At 28.8% G+C, this 19,524-nt stretch overlaps 2 protein-coding genes across 3 annotated transcripts in view; both read right to left on the reverse strand.

Moving 5' to 3' along the window:
• Positions 1 to 14,014: 14,014 nt before the first annotated feature.
• Positions 14,015 to 19,524, reverse strand: part of LOC136084068 (alpha-1,6-mannosylglycoprotein 6-beta-N-acetylglucosaminyltransferase B-like) — a 72,385-nt gene continuing 66,875 nt past the window's right edge. For both annotated transcript variants that reach the window (XM_065804183.1, XM_065804185.1), the window contains one exon: positions 14,015 to 14,177. The gene's annotated coding sequence lies outside the window, so the exon portion shown is untranslated. The remainder of the gene's footprint in view (positions 14,178 to 19,524) is intronic.
• Positions 16,800 to 19,331, reverse strand: LOC124817150 (uncharacterized). Its single transcript, XM_065804181.1, has 3 exons — positions 18,922 to 19,331; positions 17,543 to 18,837; positions 16,800 to 17,195 (listed from the first exon to the last, which is right to left on the reverse strand). Exons 1-3 carry the CDS (start codon positions 19,183 to 19,185, stop codon positions 16,829 to 16,831), a joined length of 1,926 nt encoding a protein of 641 aa, XP_065660253.1. The 5' UTR covers positions 19,186 to 19,331; the 3' UTR covers positions 16,800 to 16,828.

Consider the following 19,524-nt stretch of genomic DNA (forward strand, 5'->3'; position numbering starts at 1 on the left):
AAACTGTTTATTAGATAGAATATTATTTATATTTAGAAAATTTAAAAGTGGTTATACATAATTGGCTCTAAGATTTTCGAAAAGCAAGGAAGAATTAAAATTGGTCTGTAATTTTCAGGATAAGAAAAGTCTCCTGAAAATGTCTCATGAAAATAGGTATGACCCTCGCAATTTTTAGTTTCTCCGGATAAATACCTAGTTTTAAAGATAGATTAAAAATATGTAAAAGAGGGATTGTTAAGCATTGTATCTATTTTTTAATTACGCTACTACTAATATCATACCCCACACTTTTGTTTAGTTTTAAAAGATATACTGCATCTAAGAGTTCCTTTTCAGTAAATTCATAATCATCCATCTTAGAGGTCCTATTAGGAGTAAAATATGACTCAAAGTTTACTTCATTAGTTTCTATTTTCGGCGCTAAAGTGGAACCGATACTGACAAAATATTGATTAAGTGTTTCAGCAATTAAAGATTTATTTGCAATGTTATTAAAGTTTTATTTTTAATGTTTAGATTTATAGGAAGACTATTTCCGTCAATTTGTTTTGTGCCAATTACTTCCTTAATTATGTTCCAATTATTTTATGGATCATTTTTTTGTTTTATGAAATGCTTGGTATAGTAATATTTCTTTGACTTTTTAATAACTATCTCAAAAATACGTTCATAATTTTTGTAATAAGTTTCATGCTTTAAAGTTTTTTTTTTTTGAGAAACTTATTATATAATCGTCGCTTTTTTTTGACGACTTTATAATTTTAGGCTTTATTCATGGATTTAATAATGGTTTTTTTTCACACATTTTGTAACTACAGGAAAAGCCGTATTGTAAAGTTGTTGTAATTTATCAATAAACTTATCGTATGCCTTATTTGTGTGTTTAATATTAAGGAGGTCATTCCAATTTAAATCTGATAAAAGAGTATTAAAATATTTAATGGATTTTTCATTTACAGTTCGCGTATTTTTTTTAACTTTTTGTGCATAGATGTTATCACATTTTTGTGAGATAAGAAATACAGGGAAGTGATTTGAAATGTTGCATTTAAATATTCCTGTTTTGATTTCCGATTTGAATTCATTGGTGATTATTAATTGTTACGCTTTCTCTAGTTATTCTTGTGGGTTTATTAATTAGTGGAATATAGCCTTTCTGATATATGACGTTAAAGAACTTATTTATATTTGAATTTAAATGACTCATGCTCATGTTCAGGTTAAGATTAAAATCACCTACAAAATAAATGCTTTGATTTTTGCTTAATTTATTTTTAATTATGTTTTTAATATAATTTTCGAATTGCTTTGATGAGCATGAAGGTGGTCTGTATAAAACGTGGATGGTAATGTTTTTTGTGATTTTATTTATTATTTCCACTCATAGTAATTTACAATAATTAGTGGTTGAGTACAAATCTTTTTTTAACTTGTATCGTAAGAATTACTTATAAATACACACAAACTCCCTCCTTTCTTCCCAGATCCTCTTAATTGATGAATCACTTTAAAAATCACAATCGCTTGTCTAAATAATAAGATTTTAATTAATACGTTTTTTAGGTAAAATGACCATTATGGTTTAACAATATGATTTGTTCTGATCGTTTATTGGCAATTTTTCTTAATTTTAAACTCATTCTTGGTTGGAATTCTAGTATTTTTTGTGAAAGTTGATAGAAATATTGTGTTTTTACAACTATATATAGTTAATATACGTCAGAACCGATTAGAAGTAGGATTAATAGTAAAATAAGGAACTTTTTCAAAAGATTTTAACTAAACTCATGTTAACGCCTATGAGCAGAATTGATCTAAAGACTCCAAAATAGTTTTCTTTAGATTTACTATTACGGGTAGCAAAAAGGTTTTGAAAATTTTATAAAAAAAAAAAGTTTCTTTAAATATTAAAAAAACCTGAAGCAAAAAAATTATACCATTTAAAGCTATTGTTTGGGCATAATACGCTGATAAAACCAAGCTAATTCCAAATAAAAGAATTCGAATAATTTGTAAATCGCCTTAACTACACCGAGTACGCAGCTATTGTATTATATTTCATAATATTATATATTTTTATATCAATTTTTAATTATATACTTATTTAATATATAAACAATGCACATTATCACACAAACGAATCTTTTAAACAACATTAAACATATAACTATTTCACTGCTGTTAACTAAAAACGAATTAGTAATATTATTAATCTAACTACTAATCAATTTCCGTCCTGTTGCAATCCAAATATAAATAATAATAGTACAATGTAAACCCTAATACAAATATAAATATAACATACAAATATAAACCGTAACGTCCACTAAACAAATTGTAGCAAAATTAAACTTTTACGACTTGCCTGATGATTGTGGTAGCATATGAAACTCAGAGCTGCAATAGTAATTATATAATGAACATTAGCATTTAGCTACATCCTGGTACTGCGGGTTACAGTAACATATATACTATATAGCTCTAGTTTATCTATTGAGCACTTAAGTATACAATATTATAGATGATAATATAAAGATATTTTCTTTATTCATATGTATACACTAATGTATAAGGTAGATTAGGATAATATGAGCACCTTAAGCGCAAATTGGAATATTTGCAAAAATAGTTATGCTGAATCCAAAATTTTTGCAAATAAACAATTTTCAGGGATCCCTACTCATAATCCACTTGAATATTTGGGTACCCGAATTTCTTTCTTAAAAACACAGAGGTTTTAAAAAAGTAGCAAAAGTGCTCGTATTACTCAGACCACTAGGTAGTATAAGCACTTTAAGCTAGCTCAAAAAAAAAACATTATTTAAGTTAAAAATTATCAACATGAAAATTAGAACTAATTTTTGGAATATCACGATTCATTATTAACAAAACTCATTATTAAAAGATTAAATTTTAAGCCACTTTTTGTTGAAAAACATTGTTTTGTTGAAAACATTGCCACTATGTTTTGAGCAAAAAAAAAAAAAAAAGCGTGTTCATTATTTTTTTCAATTTTATTAACTTTTATTAAATGTTTTGAATTTAAATTACGGAAAAATATTTAGTATTGGTAAAATATGATAATTTTTTACTATGTTTTGTTTTTATTCAAAAAGCAATTAAAACCACTGTTATTTTAGGACTTTAAACTTGGTATTTTCAATGAAAAAAACGCTGGGTAATTTAAGCATGCTCATATTACACAAAAATAGCATCTTTAAATAAAGTCAAAACGAAATGTATCCATGCATTGTTTTTTAAACAAAAAGGGATTGGATTTTTAGCCAACATATTTTTCTTAATGAAAAAATTAATTTTATTATTTTAGTACCAAAATTTCGCGCCACAGATTTATTCATGCATGATGATATTATTTTAGCAACGCAAAAATTTTAACAGTGTCTTAATTAGATGATAGCCGCCAATTACTGCATATAACTTTATGCTATTGTACTTATTCCTGTTATCACCACATAAAGTTGATTCCAAAAATACAAAGCGACTTTAACTTCATGGCCTCCATCTAAGATATCTTTAAGTACGCTCATAATACCAAGGTGCTTATGTTATTCTAATCTACCCTATATATATAAGTATATATATATATATATATATATATATATATATATATATATATATATATATATATATATATATATATATATATATATATATATATATATATATATATATATATATATATATATATATATATATATACTACTGTGATCAAAAAGTAAGGTGAATTTTTAATTTAAACTTCCCGCCTTATTCGAATCGTCCAATATTTTTTATTTTTAAGTTGGTAGGAATGTCATTAACATTTGCGCCAAATTACATGTCAAACTCATAATTATTTTTTTTTGTTTACGCTTGTTTCTGAAGTACCAAAAGTGCATTCGGCGATTTTCACGATGTCTAATTTTGTTGAGCAAAGAAGTGCTATTAAATTTTGTTTGCGGAATGATATTTCTGCTGCTGAAACGTATCGAATGTTGCAAAAGGCCTTCGGTGAAGAGACTATGTCTCAAAAAAATGTTTACAATTGTTACAAAGACTTCAAAGAAGGCCGAGAACGTGTTGATGACTTGGAACGCTCCGGACGACCATCGACTTCGATTGATGATCGCCACATCAACAAAATCAAAGAATTGGTGCTTGCAAATCGTCGGTTAACCATTCGAGACCTTGTTGACATGGTTGGAATATCATTTGGGTCGGTGCAAGCAATTTTGAAGGATCATTTGAGCCTCAGAAGACTCAAATCACGTTTGGTGCCGAAATTTCTCAAAATCTTTGAAAAAGAGCGTCGCGTTAAAACGTGTGAAGCAATGCTTTCTGACTATCAAGACGTCTACAAACAAATTATTACTGGCGATGAGACTTGGGTCTACGCATACGACCCTGAAACAACCGACCAATCGAGTGAATACCGTGAAAAAGGCGAGCCGAGACCGAAGCAACCACGTCAAAGTCGCTCAAAAATCAAGGTCATGTTGACTGTTTTCTTTGATTATTGTGGTGTCGTGCACTACGAATTCCTTCCAACTGGCCAAACTGTCAACAAGGAATATTATTTAAGCGTTATGCAACGTTTGCGTGAAGCTATTCGCAAAAAGAGACCGGAATTATGGGCCAATAACTCTTGGATTTTGCACCACGATAATGCGCCTTTGCACACAGCACTGGTTCTTCGTGAGTTTTTCGCCAAAAACTCTACCCATGTTGCTCCACAACCACCGTATTCGCCCGACTTAGCACAGTGTGACTTCTGGCTGTTCCCAAAGCTCAAGAGACCACTCCGGGGAAATCGTTTTGAGTCCATTGAAGAGATCCAACGTGAATCGGCACGCGCATTGAAGGCTATCCCTACCGAGGACTTTTCGGTATGCTTCGAAGACTGGAAAAAACGTTGGCAAAAGTGCATTGGGGCCGGGGGGGGGGATTATTTTGAGGGGGACGATACAGATTTGGAAGAATAAATAAAGATTTTTCATTTTATAAAAAAATTCACCTTACTTTTTGATCACAGTAGTATATATATAAGTATATATATAAGTATATATATATATATATATATATATATATATATATATATATATATATATATATATATATATATATATATATATATATATATATATATATATATATATATATATATATATATATATATATATATTAATATATACAGTATTGGCCATTAATAACAATTCACCATGATTTTTTTGATATTATTCGACTTTGATTGATAATAAATCAATGATTGTTTGACTCATTTCAAATATAAAAAGTGTAAATTGATGAGTATCATATTTTCTTTTAAATAAATATAGATATTTATAAAAGTATTAATCGATGCGCTAATCATCTGAGTTTTTTTTAACACTTACCTCATAATCTAAAATAACTATAATGGCCAAAATTAACTATCCACTCTATTATTTCAAAATTCCTTCAAAATTGCGTTTGTCTTTGAGTAAAACTTTCAAGTTATTTGCAAATTAATAATTATTGTTAGAGAGTTTTTTTAAAATTGTTATAAATATTTAAAAAGTTTGTGTAAATGAAATATAAAATTTAGCATCTAATTAGCAACTACAAAATTTCAGCAATAAAAAAATCAAAATGACTGGAAAAACTATTGATAATATGACAAAATGTAAAATCATAGCTATGAATGAAGAAAACATCTCAATGAGAAAAATTGCGAAACATTTAAACACAACACATCCAACTGTTAGCAGAATAATCAACCGATATCATGAATCCAATACAATTGAAAATATTCCGCGTCCTGGAAGACCCAGCATTTCAAATGAAAGAAATGAACGTTCAGATATTCGCATAGTGAAGAAAAAAAAAGAAAGTTATCATCAACTGATCTCAGTCGAAAATGGCAGGAAGCTTCTGATGTTGTTGCTAGTGCTCGAACAATTAGAAGAGTACTACAAAAACATAATTACATGTGGCGAGCTGCTTGCAAAAAACCCCGTCTATCAAAAAAACATCAGAAAGAAAGGAAAAACTGGTGCTTAGCTCATAAAATTTGGTCTAAGAGCATGTGACACAACGTTCTTTTCAGCGATGAAATGAACATTGAGGTTGATTCAAGAAAAAACCGAGTAATGCTGAGAAGAATGCCACATGAAAGAATGCGCCCAGATTGTTCTATGTATAAAAAAAAAACAAGGTAGTGGCAGTATATGCATCTGGGCCTGCATGAACTATGAAGGTGTCGGTTGCTTCAAACTATTTGATGGCAGGCTTGATTCTTAAAGGAATTTAGACATATTGGATAATTACTTGATGCCTTCTATTGACATTTTCTGATAAGACACGGGAATTATCTTCCAACAAGATAACGCTCCATGTCATACTGCTAAGATTTGCAAGCAATGGTTTGAAGAAAACAACATTAAAGTCATCTCTTGGCCTGCCAATAGTCGAGATCTCAATTGCATAGATAATTTGTGGTTTTGTGAAGAAATTGTGAGAATTCTTGGTTAGACCACAATCTTGGTAAAATAGAAATAAAAGATCTGGACCAGGTGGAAGAAGAAGTAACAAAATTACTAAATAATGTTCCAAAAGATATTACTAAGAATTCAGTGAATTCCATGCCAAAACGGATCAATGAATGTTTAAAAGCTAAAGGATTGTCAACAATATATTAATTTTGTTTTTTTTTCATTTTTTGTGTATTATAATTTTTTTATGTTCTTATAGTTAGTTAATTTTGTTGATGTGGTTTGTTTATTATGGCCACATTTTTTTTTTTGATACATATGAACACTTGTTTTCATTTCAATATTTCAGTTTTTATTTTTTTTAATTTATTATTACTTTATAATAAATTTATATAGTAATTATTTGATTTATTTGAATTAAAAAAACTTGAAGAAAAAACCTCTTTTAATTTTTAAAAAATGTAATTTCAAACTTATATCCATACTACAATAACATGATGGAATGTTATTAATGGCCAATACTGTGTATAGGTATATATTGATATCTTAGATGCTCCTGCCGCCCCCCTCCCCGTTTTTACGGGCCTGATATATTTATTAAGGTGTGTCAATTTTTATGGTAAAATGCACTTTTTTAAATTTAGAAAAAATGTAGTGAAAAAATATAATTTTATAATTTTTTAATAGGAGTGATATTTTTAAAAATGAAATTATTTCAGTCTAACTTGGTAGTTTTCAGTGCAAGTGCTAGCTTGGTAATTTTTCATTTTATTGTTACTTATTTTGGTTATTACCAAAATAAATACTAAAAATGCGTAACTATTTCTTTCTTCCTATTTATACTTTATATTTGGACCAAAAGGAAAGCTCCGGTAAACTTATTTAGATTATTAAATATGTCAAATAGTACAAGGAATGCACTATTTATTAAAATGAGCAAATTTGTAGACAAAGGAAAGGAACTGTATGTATCTGAGCATCCAACAGCCAGAGATATTTTACGATATGATATACTGCTAGAAGAAATTAGTTAAAAAAAAAACGAGGAGCTATACTGTAGATCAGCTGGTAGCTGATATGATACCAGCTGTACTTGGTTAATGGTTAAAGGCAAATGCACTTTTTGTATATCCAGTTGTAATCCATAAAAAATACTTTTTTAAAAACTTAAATATTTAAAGAAATTGACTGTTGATTTTAGTAATGGACGTGGGAAAAAAGCTTTTTCCTACGTCCATTACTAAAATCAACGAAATTTTTTTAAAGTTAGACAAACTTGTGGAAATTTTATTATGTAAACGTAATATAATTGTTTGTTCAGAATACAAATGTGCTTCAGAATGTATGGAAAAAATTCATACAAAATGCAAATGTAAAAGAGAAGAGAAAATACAAATTGTAGAGCTTCATATATATATATATATATATATATATATATATATATATATATATATATATATATATATATATATATATATATATATATATATATATATATATATATATATATATATAAATATATATATATATATATATATATATATATATATATATATATATATATATATATATACATATATATATATATATATATATATATATATATAAATATATATATATATATAACTTTTATTTTTAGCCAATAAATTCAAAATATCTATTTCATTGTAAAAGTTTTGTTTATTTATATTTTATATTTAAATGGGGTACAATTATTAGGTCGAGTTAAAATTTATATAGCATTTTTGCAGAAAAATATGAAATTGAGTAGGTGGGGTGTTAAATAAGTTGTTGAATAATGTTTAAAGACACAATAAAAGTTGCATATATTTTTGTTTAGACACTGATTAAAAATAAAAAGAACTTGTTTGTTTTTTTAGAAATATGTACGTCACGAAGCTGTTGAAACAGTTTACGCAAATAGCTCCTCTATAGCATTTCAAGATGATAGTGAGCATAATATAACCCAAGTAGATAGTCCAATTAACTGTAAATCTTCCCTGAATCAAACATATTCAATGTATAATACAATGAAAATCAAAAATATTGCTTTGGCTACGATGAGACATCAAACAAGTTTAAGAGAAGCAGCTGAAATAGCCACAGCTACTTTTATAGATGCAAAACTTATAAGCGAGAGTGATTTCCATCTTATTATAGATCATAACAAAATCAACAGGGCTCAAGAAAAATTAGCAAAAGAAATCAGACAATCAATTTGAGGTAGACATAGAAAAAAACCCAGATACATGTCTTTTTTTTTGAAGGGAGAGTTGATGCTACAAAAATGTTTATAGAGGTAAATGAAAAAAATTTCCTAGCCTTATTAAAGAAGAACATTACTCTATTGTAAAAGACCCTGGCGGTGACTATCTTTTTCATTTCATTCCAGGTGTAACAGCTGGTAAAAAAAAGCAGAAGTTATTGCAGGTCATTTGTTTGACTAGTTAAAAAGTAAGAATCAAATTCAAAATCTTATGGCTATTGGAGGAGATGGCACAAATGTAAATACAGGTTGGGCAGGTGGTGTCATGCAATGCGTAGAAAAAAGTTAGTTAAAAGATTAGTTTGGATTGTTTGTGATCTACACACTTGTGAGTTAAGGTTAAGACGTTTAATTGAAAATTTAGATGGCGCAACACTTTCTTATAATAAATGGTCTGGTCCACTTGGTAAAATGCTTGACACAGCAACTAAAATTGAAATCTATTCAAACTTCACTATAATAAATTTAGGTCCTCCTTTAATATATCTCAGTCAGGAGATTATTAAGGGTTTAAGCACTGATCAAAGTTATGCCTATCAAATTTGCCAAGCAATAAAAACTAGAATTCTGCCTAGCAGGTTAGCAATGCTAGAAATTGGACCAGTCTGTCACAGTAGATGGCTAACAACAGCACTTGGATTTTGCAAAATTTAGGTGCCTAATCATGGGCTTACTGGTGAAAATCTAGAAAATTTACAAATGATTGTAAATTTTATTGTTAGTGTTTACATACCTAACTGGTTTTACATTAAAGTGAAATCAAATTGGATAGAGGGACCTAGACATGTTTTGTATCAACTAGAGCTACTTAGAACACAGAACAAAAATGTTTTCAGTATTTTATTCTAACAACTAGGTGATCAGCGTGGTATGCACATTCGGAAGCCATTTTACAAGCTATGCTTTGCAGCAAAAATAGAGAAGAAAGAAAAGAAACTATAACTAAGATTCTTAAGATTCGAGGAGAAGGAGATAATGTAACTCAAGTTGGAGATAGTAGTACAGAGTAAGAAAAGCACCAGAAATAAATCCTAATGCTGATTAGCTCGGAGACCTTATAACATGGGACTTAAATGTAACTGAGCCACCACTTACCTGCACTCTGAGCCACCATCAAAGAGTTTGTAAATTATCCTATCGAAGTTCCTTCTTAGACTTCTCACACACAGTCAGTTGAAAGATGCGTAAAAATGGTAACTGAAGTTGCAAGCCATGTTTACACACACGAGAGAAGAGAATCTTATATATGTGCTCAGCTTGCAAGTAGACATTTAATGTCAAGAAGTAGAAGCAAAAAAGATATGGCAACCCTTGTTAAAATGCAGGTGGAGTAGCTAAAGACTAAAAAGCGGTGTCTTAATTAAAAACGTGTGTCTTTAATACTTTTAATAGTTAAAATTGTTGACAGGGTTAGTTTTTATATTCTATTCGCGGGCAAGAATTACATGAACTATGGAAAATGCTTATTTTGTAAAGAAAAATACTTACTTTGTAACAGTCTAGCCCAAAACCCCTAATGGGGGAGGGGGGAGGCCCTACGATATTTGGGAAAAGATATTATTTTAGGGCCTCTTTTTCAAATTAATGAAATAATTTAGTAATACTTAATTGTAGAAAGTTTTTTAGAATTTTATGCCCTTACGCCTAGTTTTTTTTTGGGAGGGAGGGGGGGGGGGCTCTAGCCATTGCATTGCCTTGTAAAAATGACTATTAGGTAACACCAGCGCTTATTAATATGAATGCATTTTTAAATTTCAGTATTATTAAGAATGTTTTGCATCATGACAATAGATATAAAAACAATTATCAGTGCAATTTCATTAAAAAAATAAACGTTAAAATGACCAAAAGTGTAAAAATTCATATCAAAATTTACCGAGCTAGCGCTTAATGAAATTTAATTTTTTAATTTTCTCTGTTCCTAACTAATCATAAAAATACCCTTTTTCACTATTTTTTTTTGTATATATATGTGTACATTTATATACATATGTAAATACTTATACATATGTATACATATAAAGGTGTGTCGATTTTTTTTTTCTTCAAATATCAAAAATATTTAAAGAAAAAAAAAATCGACACACCCTAATATGTATACATATGTATAAGTATTTACATATGTATATATATATATGTACACATATATGCTTATATATATGTATATATATATATATATATATATATATCTCTATATATATATATACATATATATATATACATATATATATATATATATATATATATATATATATATATATATATATATACATATATATATATATATATATATATATATATATATATATATATATATACATATATATATATATATATATATATATATACATGTATACATATATATACATATATATATATATATATATACGTATATATATATATATATATATATATATATATATATATATATATATATATATATATATAGAGAGAGAGAGAGAGAGAGAGAGAGAGAGAGAGAGAGAGAGAGAGATACAGAACAAAACTACTAAAATACTATTTTTATATGCTTAGTAAGTTGCGTTACTTTATTGTTGTCTTTTTTGCTTTTTTGTTTGCTATAACTATTTCCAAAATAAGTGAATAATAAAGGCTTTACAGAAGTTAAAGGCTTTACAGAAGTTGTTTGCTTTTAAAATTAAAATAAATGGTTTCCGAGTTATGAAATTTTATGTTTAAGCCTAACAATGCTTATATTTCAGCAAGAGTTTTATTTAAGTATTTATGGCAACAAACTTTGATATTTATGTGAGCCATTTAAGTCGACAATTTAAGTATTAAAAAGCTGATTAAGTCAACGAATAATTAAAGGCGTAACATATTTTCATTTGTTTAGAAATTGCATGGTGACTCCCATAAAATTGATCCTTTAAAATTTCTGAATTTAAAAAAAAAAAGACGAGTTAATATAGCTTTGATGAGCTAATAAAAGTTTTAGTTGTACGAAATAAAAAGTATCTTAGGCATGGACCTATTTTGAACTTTCCAAATAGTTACAGAGTTTATAGTGTATACTCTGTAAAATTATTCTCAAAACACCTAACTTTACAACAACAGCTATTACAAAGCATTCAAAAAAAAGATAAAATTGAAATTCTAAAACTTAAAAATCTTATAACTCTGCGGCCGAGGCCGCAGCAAACATTCCTTCTGTCAAAATATCGCAAATTAAAAGTTTTTTCAAGGATGACTATAAAACTCTTAAAATTTTGAGTCGACTATTAGCTATTGATGGAATCAGCTTTCACACCATTGCTAAAACTGAAATTTTGCGATCAGCATTTCCTGCCCACGGATAATAAATCCCTCAAAGTCCTCAAACCGTTTGCGATCTTGTCATTAAATACTTCAGGTAAGTTAAGAAAGAAGTTATAAGATCTTTGAAAATGAAACTTGAAGATAATTTTAAATTTAGTTTTACATTTGATGAAGATATATGAACTAAAATCCACATCATAATGAACGATTTCAATTGCTTGGAATGTTAATAATCCAAGGTACAATGTCAGCAACAAAAGCCATTAAATTGATTAGTGATAAGCTTAATACATTTAATTTAAATTTGGACAAAGACACTGTAGTTTCTACTACTGATCGAGTTAGCTTAATAAAAAATTAATCACGACACTAAACCTGATCATCAAATGTGTTACAACCACGCTATTCGCCCATGTTTGATTGATGCGCTCTATACAAAAAACAAGTTAATGCACTTGGTTTTGATAATGGTATGGAAGCTGTAGATTATGATCAAGATTACAGTGATAATGATAATGGGACTGAAATTAATGATGCTACTCAAACTGTTCACACAGTTAGTGAAAATTCTATTCCATCATTGAAACTTTAATATCAAGAAACTGAGGCAAAAATAAGAAAATTGGTTAAAAAATTTCGTGGATCACCAGTGAGCAATGATGATGAGCTTCAACCAAATATAATTGAAAAGTTCGGAAAAGAAAAAGCTTTGATCTGTGATTCAAGGACAAGATGAAGCAGAATTATTGATATGCTTGAGCGTTTTTTGGAGGTGCAAACAGATGTAAAAATAGCTCTGATTGGTATGAGTATTAATTTTTCTCTAACTAAAAATGAGCTTAATGTCATAAATGAACTTTGTTTTGCTTTAAAACCAGTAAAATTGGCCATTAATACTCTTTCAAAAGGAGATGTTGATCTTTTGTACTATGCAATTGTGATTGAATTGACAAGAAAAAAACTTCATGAAGCTAATACACCTGTAAGTCAACTTGTTAAAAAGATATTTGAATATAGAATAATTGAAAGAAGAAACATTTGCTTGATTCATCTCATGAAGTACTTGTCCAACCCGAATATCTTAAATAAAATTGACCAATTTGGCAACAAGATTAAAAAATGACGATTAGTAAGTTTTTTAGTTAGGAAAAAGGCGTGAACTTCCAATTAAATGCTCATCCGCGGAGCTCTGTGGTAATACCGTAAGGACTTCTTGGGGCACCTAAAAAAACAAAAAACAAATAATCTTGCTAATAATCTCATTCAGCGTTTATTTCAGCCATCTGACAATAACTCTGATGATGACAAAGAAGAAAATACTGATTGTCCAACTATAACGTGTAAAGTATCAAATATGAACTGAATTTAGCTTAACAAATCAAACCTTTTATTGAGCAATCAGCACGACCGACCCGACGAGATTTTAAAAGAAGGAAGAGGGGGTGACGTTTTTTGCCGAAAAAAAACTTTTTTGTCGACTAAAATCTTGAAAAAAATAACTATAGATCCAGTTTTGCCAACTCCGGTGTCCAAAATGCCGACTAAAAAATTTAGTAAGGGGGCAAGATATCCCCTACGCCCCCCCCTCCTCCTCCTCCTTAGGACGCCTCGGACAATCAGACACTGAAATGAAACTCGATTAACATCGCCGAATTGAAATAAACCTTGTTCAAAAGAAAATGGCTGTTTTTGAAGCTGGCAAATCTAGACCCAAACATTTAGATTTACTTTTCAAAGTTTTTTAAACAATTCCTTCTACATCCGTAGAAACTGAGAGAGCTTTTTCCAGTTTTAGACTTTTTGCAACAAAATATACTTTGTTTTACATTTTGGTGTTTTAACATAAAAAAAAGATCGAACTTTTTTCTGTAATAGTTCAAACAAATAGTTTAAAGCTCAGGTTGTAACTTTAAAAAAAGTTCTTACTGAAAGCCCTAAATGGTTCAAAAGCAACAAAGCTAAATAACAATTTCTTTTATGGCAAAAACACAATTAATACAAAAATAAAATCTTTAAACAGAAAATTCATAAAAACAAAGTTAATACAATTTCAAATCAACATCTACCATTGTTCAGACGCAAGAATGTATTTCAAATCAATATTTATTGTCATACTACTTTTGCACTTACAACCACTGTTGACCATCTTCATAATGATCCTGGAGGTAAAATTTTAATAAAGAATTTAGTAACCATAAATAAAAAAATATCACTGAATTATTTATGTTTATTCTAAGTATTAATGTGGGTTTTATATCAAAACTTTTCCTAACAATACAGATTAACAAAGAGATACCAAAACATACACAAGAAAAAAATAGAAAACCATTAATTTGCTATTGCTATTAAAGCAGCCGTGGCGTAGTATTTTAGAAGCAAGGGATTCAAGAGTTAATGAGTTGTTTATGTATTTTGGGTGAAAAACTTATGGAAATTTGTTTACCTTTTTTTTTTAAATTAGTTTTAAGCCAAATAAATTTAAAATTACTTTAGACTCCAAATTACGCAATTTGGTTTATAGCGACCTTCGTTTTATGAAAGAAAGTGAGCAAAATTACAAATATAGAAAAACTGTACTTAAGCGGTCCGGGCGGTATTAAAACTTATATTAGGTTAAAAAACAAAGGATTCGAAGGATTAGCCCTACGTATTCAGATTCTTACAGAAGCAAGCAGAAACTAACAAAAGTTATATAAAGTGATCTACAATTTCTTAGTCTAAAAAGTTAATTTTTTCTGCATTTTCACGGTTAGTAACGTAATTTTATAAAATATTTTTAAAATACTTTGAAAGCCTGATTGATATTCTCATGATTGAGATATGATAGCTGAAGGTTTACAACTATGGTTTGGGAAATAGGCTAAAAGTTATTGATTTTTGTTAAAAACTTTTTCTTTTAAAAAGAATGACTTTGAAAAGCTGTTGGAAAGCCAGGTAGTCTAAAGAATTCTTTAAGAATATAAAAAATTTGGAAAGTCAAGTAGTATATAAAATTCTTTAAGAAAATGAAAATATGCTCCATCCAACAGTCAAGAATATAAAAATATCCAACAGTTTTTATAACCATATTTTTTTGTTTAAGATTTTTGCAAATTTGAAGTTATAGCAACATTTTTTTTTTTTTTTCAACCACTGTGAGCTGGTAGCAAATAATAGTTCGTTTAATAACAGTAGCCAACTTTTTATATTGGTAAAAAAGTTCACTAAAAATTATTTTTCCTTTTTTTTGTGAAAGATAAAAATTCAAAACAGCGGGTTAGAAAGCGGCAAGACCTAATATATGTTTAAGAAATCTAATTTTTTTTTTAAATATTAGTTAAATAGACGAAAGTAATATTATTTAAGATAAGACAATAATTATTACTATTTAATAATAAATTAGTAATAACTGACCGTAAAATATAAGTGTTCCGTTAGCAAGGTGATGTTAAAAATCATTGTTAGTTTTTTTTAATATTGCGGTGATATTTTTACATTCATTTTATTTTAAAAGTTGAGAAAAGCTTATGACATATTTTGTATATATATATATAGATGTATAATTGATCATCGAAATGTCCTTACAAAAAATTTAGCTGTTTTTTTTTTACGCTAAACTGTACGGACTATTTCTTAAATTGTATACACTCTCTATTTCGTTGTTTGTGCATAAAAAGTGGTATATAAAGCAATATAAAAGATATGTAACCGATTTTTTTACAAGTATTTGATGAATTCTATCAAGGAGGTATATTAGATTGCAGGGCCGCCGATAGCCTTCAAGCCGCCCGGGACAAAACCTTTTTTGGCGCCCTTATAGATTTTGCTTCATATATACTTAGCATAGAAGCAAAAAAATACATTATGCCTTTATAGCTACTTTAACTTTATTTCATTTCTTGAAGTGGTTTTTTATAATCTTAAGTTTACTAAAAGATCTTTCACCCTCTGCAACGGATATTGGCATTGTGTGAAAGATGCGCAAAAGTGTGCATATCGACGGAAAATTGGTTGTAAGCCTTTGGAATATATTTGATCTAAAAGATTGAGAGAGTTGCCTCTATTGAACAAGGAAGATGCTTTCAACTGGTCAAAGTGACAAATTTCCTCAACAAGATCATCTTTTTTAACGTCATTTGAATAGAATTTCGCAAGTTGACGAGCTTTGTCATCTTTTGAAGAAGGGTCTTCAGACTGAAGCCAGATAAAAAAAAACTGAGAAGAAACCTTTTTCACCACATTAAACCTTGATTGAATTTGTAGAATTATGTGGTCCAATGCCACGTTGAAAATATTTACTTCAAAATTATTTTCTGTATTGTCGAGGTTGTGGGCTGTATTTGATGGTTCCTCGTGGAATTTTTTCACTCTTCTTGCGCGTTTCACTTTAAATTCTGTATCAAAGCCTAGGTTTACTTGTTATTTCTAAATTGTATTCACAGTTTGTTATTGCTAATTATCAACGTTTACGTTTTTTTACTTTAGTCTGATGAATGCGAAATATTTTTAACTTTTTTTTAGATTTTAACATTGGACATGTTGAGAAAGTTGCAAACTAACGTGATAATAAGTAAAAACAAAAAATAAAGGTTTTTTTGATAGCCAATTTTTGAGGAAATTAAATTTAGTTTTACTATAAAAGCCGATATGGGGGGGGTTAATAAAAAAATATTTAAAAACAGCAGATAATTATAGAAGCTAATGCAACAAAAACAAGTTTCAATTTTAACTTTGTTGTTTTGCTTTTTTAAATATTTCTTATTAAAAAAACAACAACAAAAAAAACAAGCCTCAAGAAAAAAGTTTAATTTGTTGTTAAAATACAGTTTATTTAGATCACAACGTCATCATACTTTCGACAATATGAACCCTTTGAAGAAAAATTAGGTCTCTTTTGACGACTTAATTTTTTTGCAATGATATGTTTATGCCTTGCTTCTATTCCATACACTGTATGGCAAGCTTCAGATGTTATTTTCACAGCTCTCTCAACACTCTGAGTATGAGAAGGCAATACCGGTAACTCAAACTTCGTTCCATTAAGCAATGATTCTTGTAAATGCTGAGATAAAATGTGTTCAGTGAGAGCTGGTTCACAAATACCTGTTTGAGAAAGGTCTACTAAATCCGACCAATGATATGCATCAGTATTTATTGCAGTGATTTTGTTTAATCTTGTTGTATGCACCGTCATATTTCTAAATGAATTAAATTTAAATTCTAAAAATAAAAATCTTTTTTTGATCTTGTTTAAGTTTTTTTTAAAAACAAAATTTAATAAATTAATTTTTTGTTATATTTTTAGACCAAGGTGTCAAATTAAAGTTCCGGCGCATTATCAGTTTTGAAATTTTACCCATCCGAAATTGCGCATTTAGTAATTTAGAACTTGTTTTTTCTGCTTGCTGATAAAAATTTTCAAGGGTTTACAATTTAATTTTTCCAAAAATGCTCAACCGGTTATTAAGACTCTTTCCATTTGTCACCTTAGAGTAAAACATTAAATTCCTAATGAACTACTTTATTTTAATAATATTATGTTTACCTGATACTTAAAATTTTTCTGGTCGCAGCTTCTCTGACTTTATATTCATCTGATTTCATCATGGAGTACAATAGATTTTCAGGCAGCAAAGCAAAAGCATTGTGTTGCAAGTTTTTTAATGCGATAGTTTTGATTTCCTCAGACTGTTCTTTGATTCTTTTAATCATATTGAAAATGTATAACTGCTGATTGTGAAACTTATTATCCAATTTTATTTCAAACCAGCTAACTGCATACACTTGCACAATAAATTTTATAATTTGTTGAAGCTTATCTTGCATTTCTGGTAGATATGTGCCTCTTGTCCAAATACACAATAATCGAATTGCCAAAGTTAACCATCTTGAATGATTTAATGGTCCAATTTTCCACTTTGCATATTTATGATCAACATTTCCCTTTGAAACTCCAAGAACATATTCTAGAAGAAGTCTTTGATCACAACTCGAATCTTTTAATGTCTTTTCATGAAAATGTATGTTATCTAGATGGCCACTAATTTTTATGAAGTCAACTTGAGGGAGATCTTGATAGTTATTTTCACAAAGTTTTCCAATTGGATCACTAAAAAGATTAGGGCTTTTGGTGCCTCCATCAAGATGCTTAAAAATAGCTCGAAAGGGAAGTTCATTTTGGTGAAGTGAACAGCCAATAATGTGCAATTTGCTATTAATTTTTTTTTCTACAGCTGTTACAAGCCCACTTTTCCAACCAGTGTTAGTAGCAGTATTATCAAGGAGGATAGCTTTTAGAGAATGAGCAATCTTAAATTCATTTAAGACACTAGCAACTTCATCTCCTAACGAAAGTCCTGTAGCACCTTTAATTGGAATGACTCTGTGAGTAAGATATGATCCAATTTCAGACCCAGACTCTACTGTAAAAGTTAAATGGTGCTCTGACTGTTTATCTTTTCTTAAATTAATTTTTCCGTTTGGATACTTAACTTCTCTGTAAAATAAAGTGTCTTTGTCAACTTTTCCATCAACTCCAATACATATTATGCTATTAATATCTTCCATATGCTTATCTTGACTTATACTTTTCACTCTAGTTTTCTCTCTATCAATTTTTGATTTATCAATAAATACTGTATCTAAATTAAGATTTGGCCAAAGTAGACCCACAGCCTGCAAATCTAAGAGGAAAGCATTAGCAAGGCTAGCCCCAATACTTGATGAAACATCAGCCCTAATTAATTCCAAAGCATATCTTGATGGTTTAAACAAATTGTAAGCCCCAGATATATTTCTAATTGGTTTGTAACAACGTTCATTGTCAAAGTTAACAGGAGTCTATAAAAAACATTCAAGCAAAAAAAGATGAAAATATTAAAGGTACATAACAATAAAAAAAGTACATTATATGACAACATATACCTTTAATACTTCACTTATTTCATTACTGTAACTTTTCAAGTGTTCATCATCATTCATTACTGCTGCATCCAACCTTTCCATGTTGTTATCAAATGATGTATACGTATTGCTTTTTTGTTGAGAAACTTCATTTAAAACCTGCTTCTTACATTTCTTATTTCTAGCGGAAACTTTGTTTGTCTTATTAACACTTTTACGATCAATGGATCCAAGTTTAAACAACCTCTTAGGACCTATTTTTGCTCTCTGATCTTTCAAATACATTCTATCTTCTAATGGAACCTAGAAAAACAACAATGAATCTTTTAAAATAAAAACACAATTTATATCATATATATATATATATATATATATGACTTTAATATTAAAATGATCTCAACCTTTCTGTCATGAGGACATGTGCAAACTATATGTTGTGTTCGACAATTGTCTTCCAAGCACTTTACAAATTTATCATTACAAGAACGAACAGGTAGATTACATTTGCAAGCTGAAATATCAAAAAGAGTGTCTAAACTCTTCTCAAGGTTATTACACTTCACTTTAGAAAGAGATTTTCGGTTAATTTGTTTTGCTTTCATGAAGCATAGTTTATTTATTAAC

This window comes from Hydra vulgaris, chromosome 08 (genome assembly GCF_038396675.1).
Source record: "Hydra vulgaris chromosome 08, alternate assembly HydraT2T_AEP".
Taxonomy (NCBI): Eukaryota; Metazoa; Cnidaria; class Hydrozoa; order Anthoathecata; family Hydridae; genus Hydra; species Hydra vulgaris.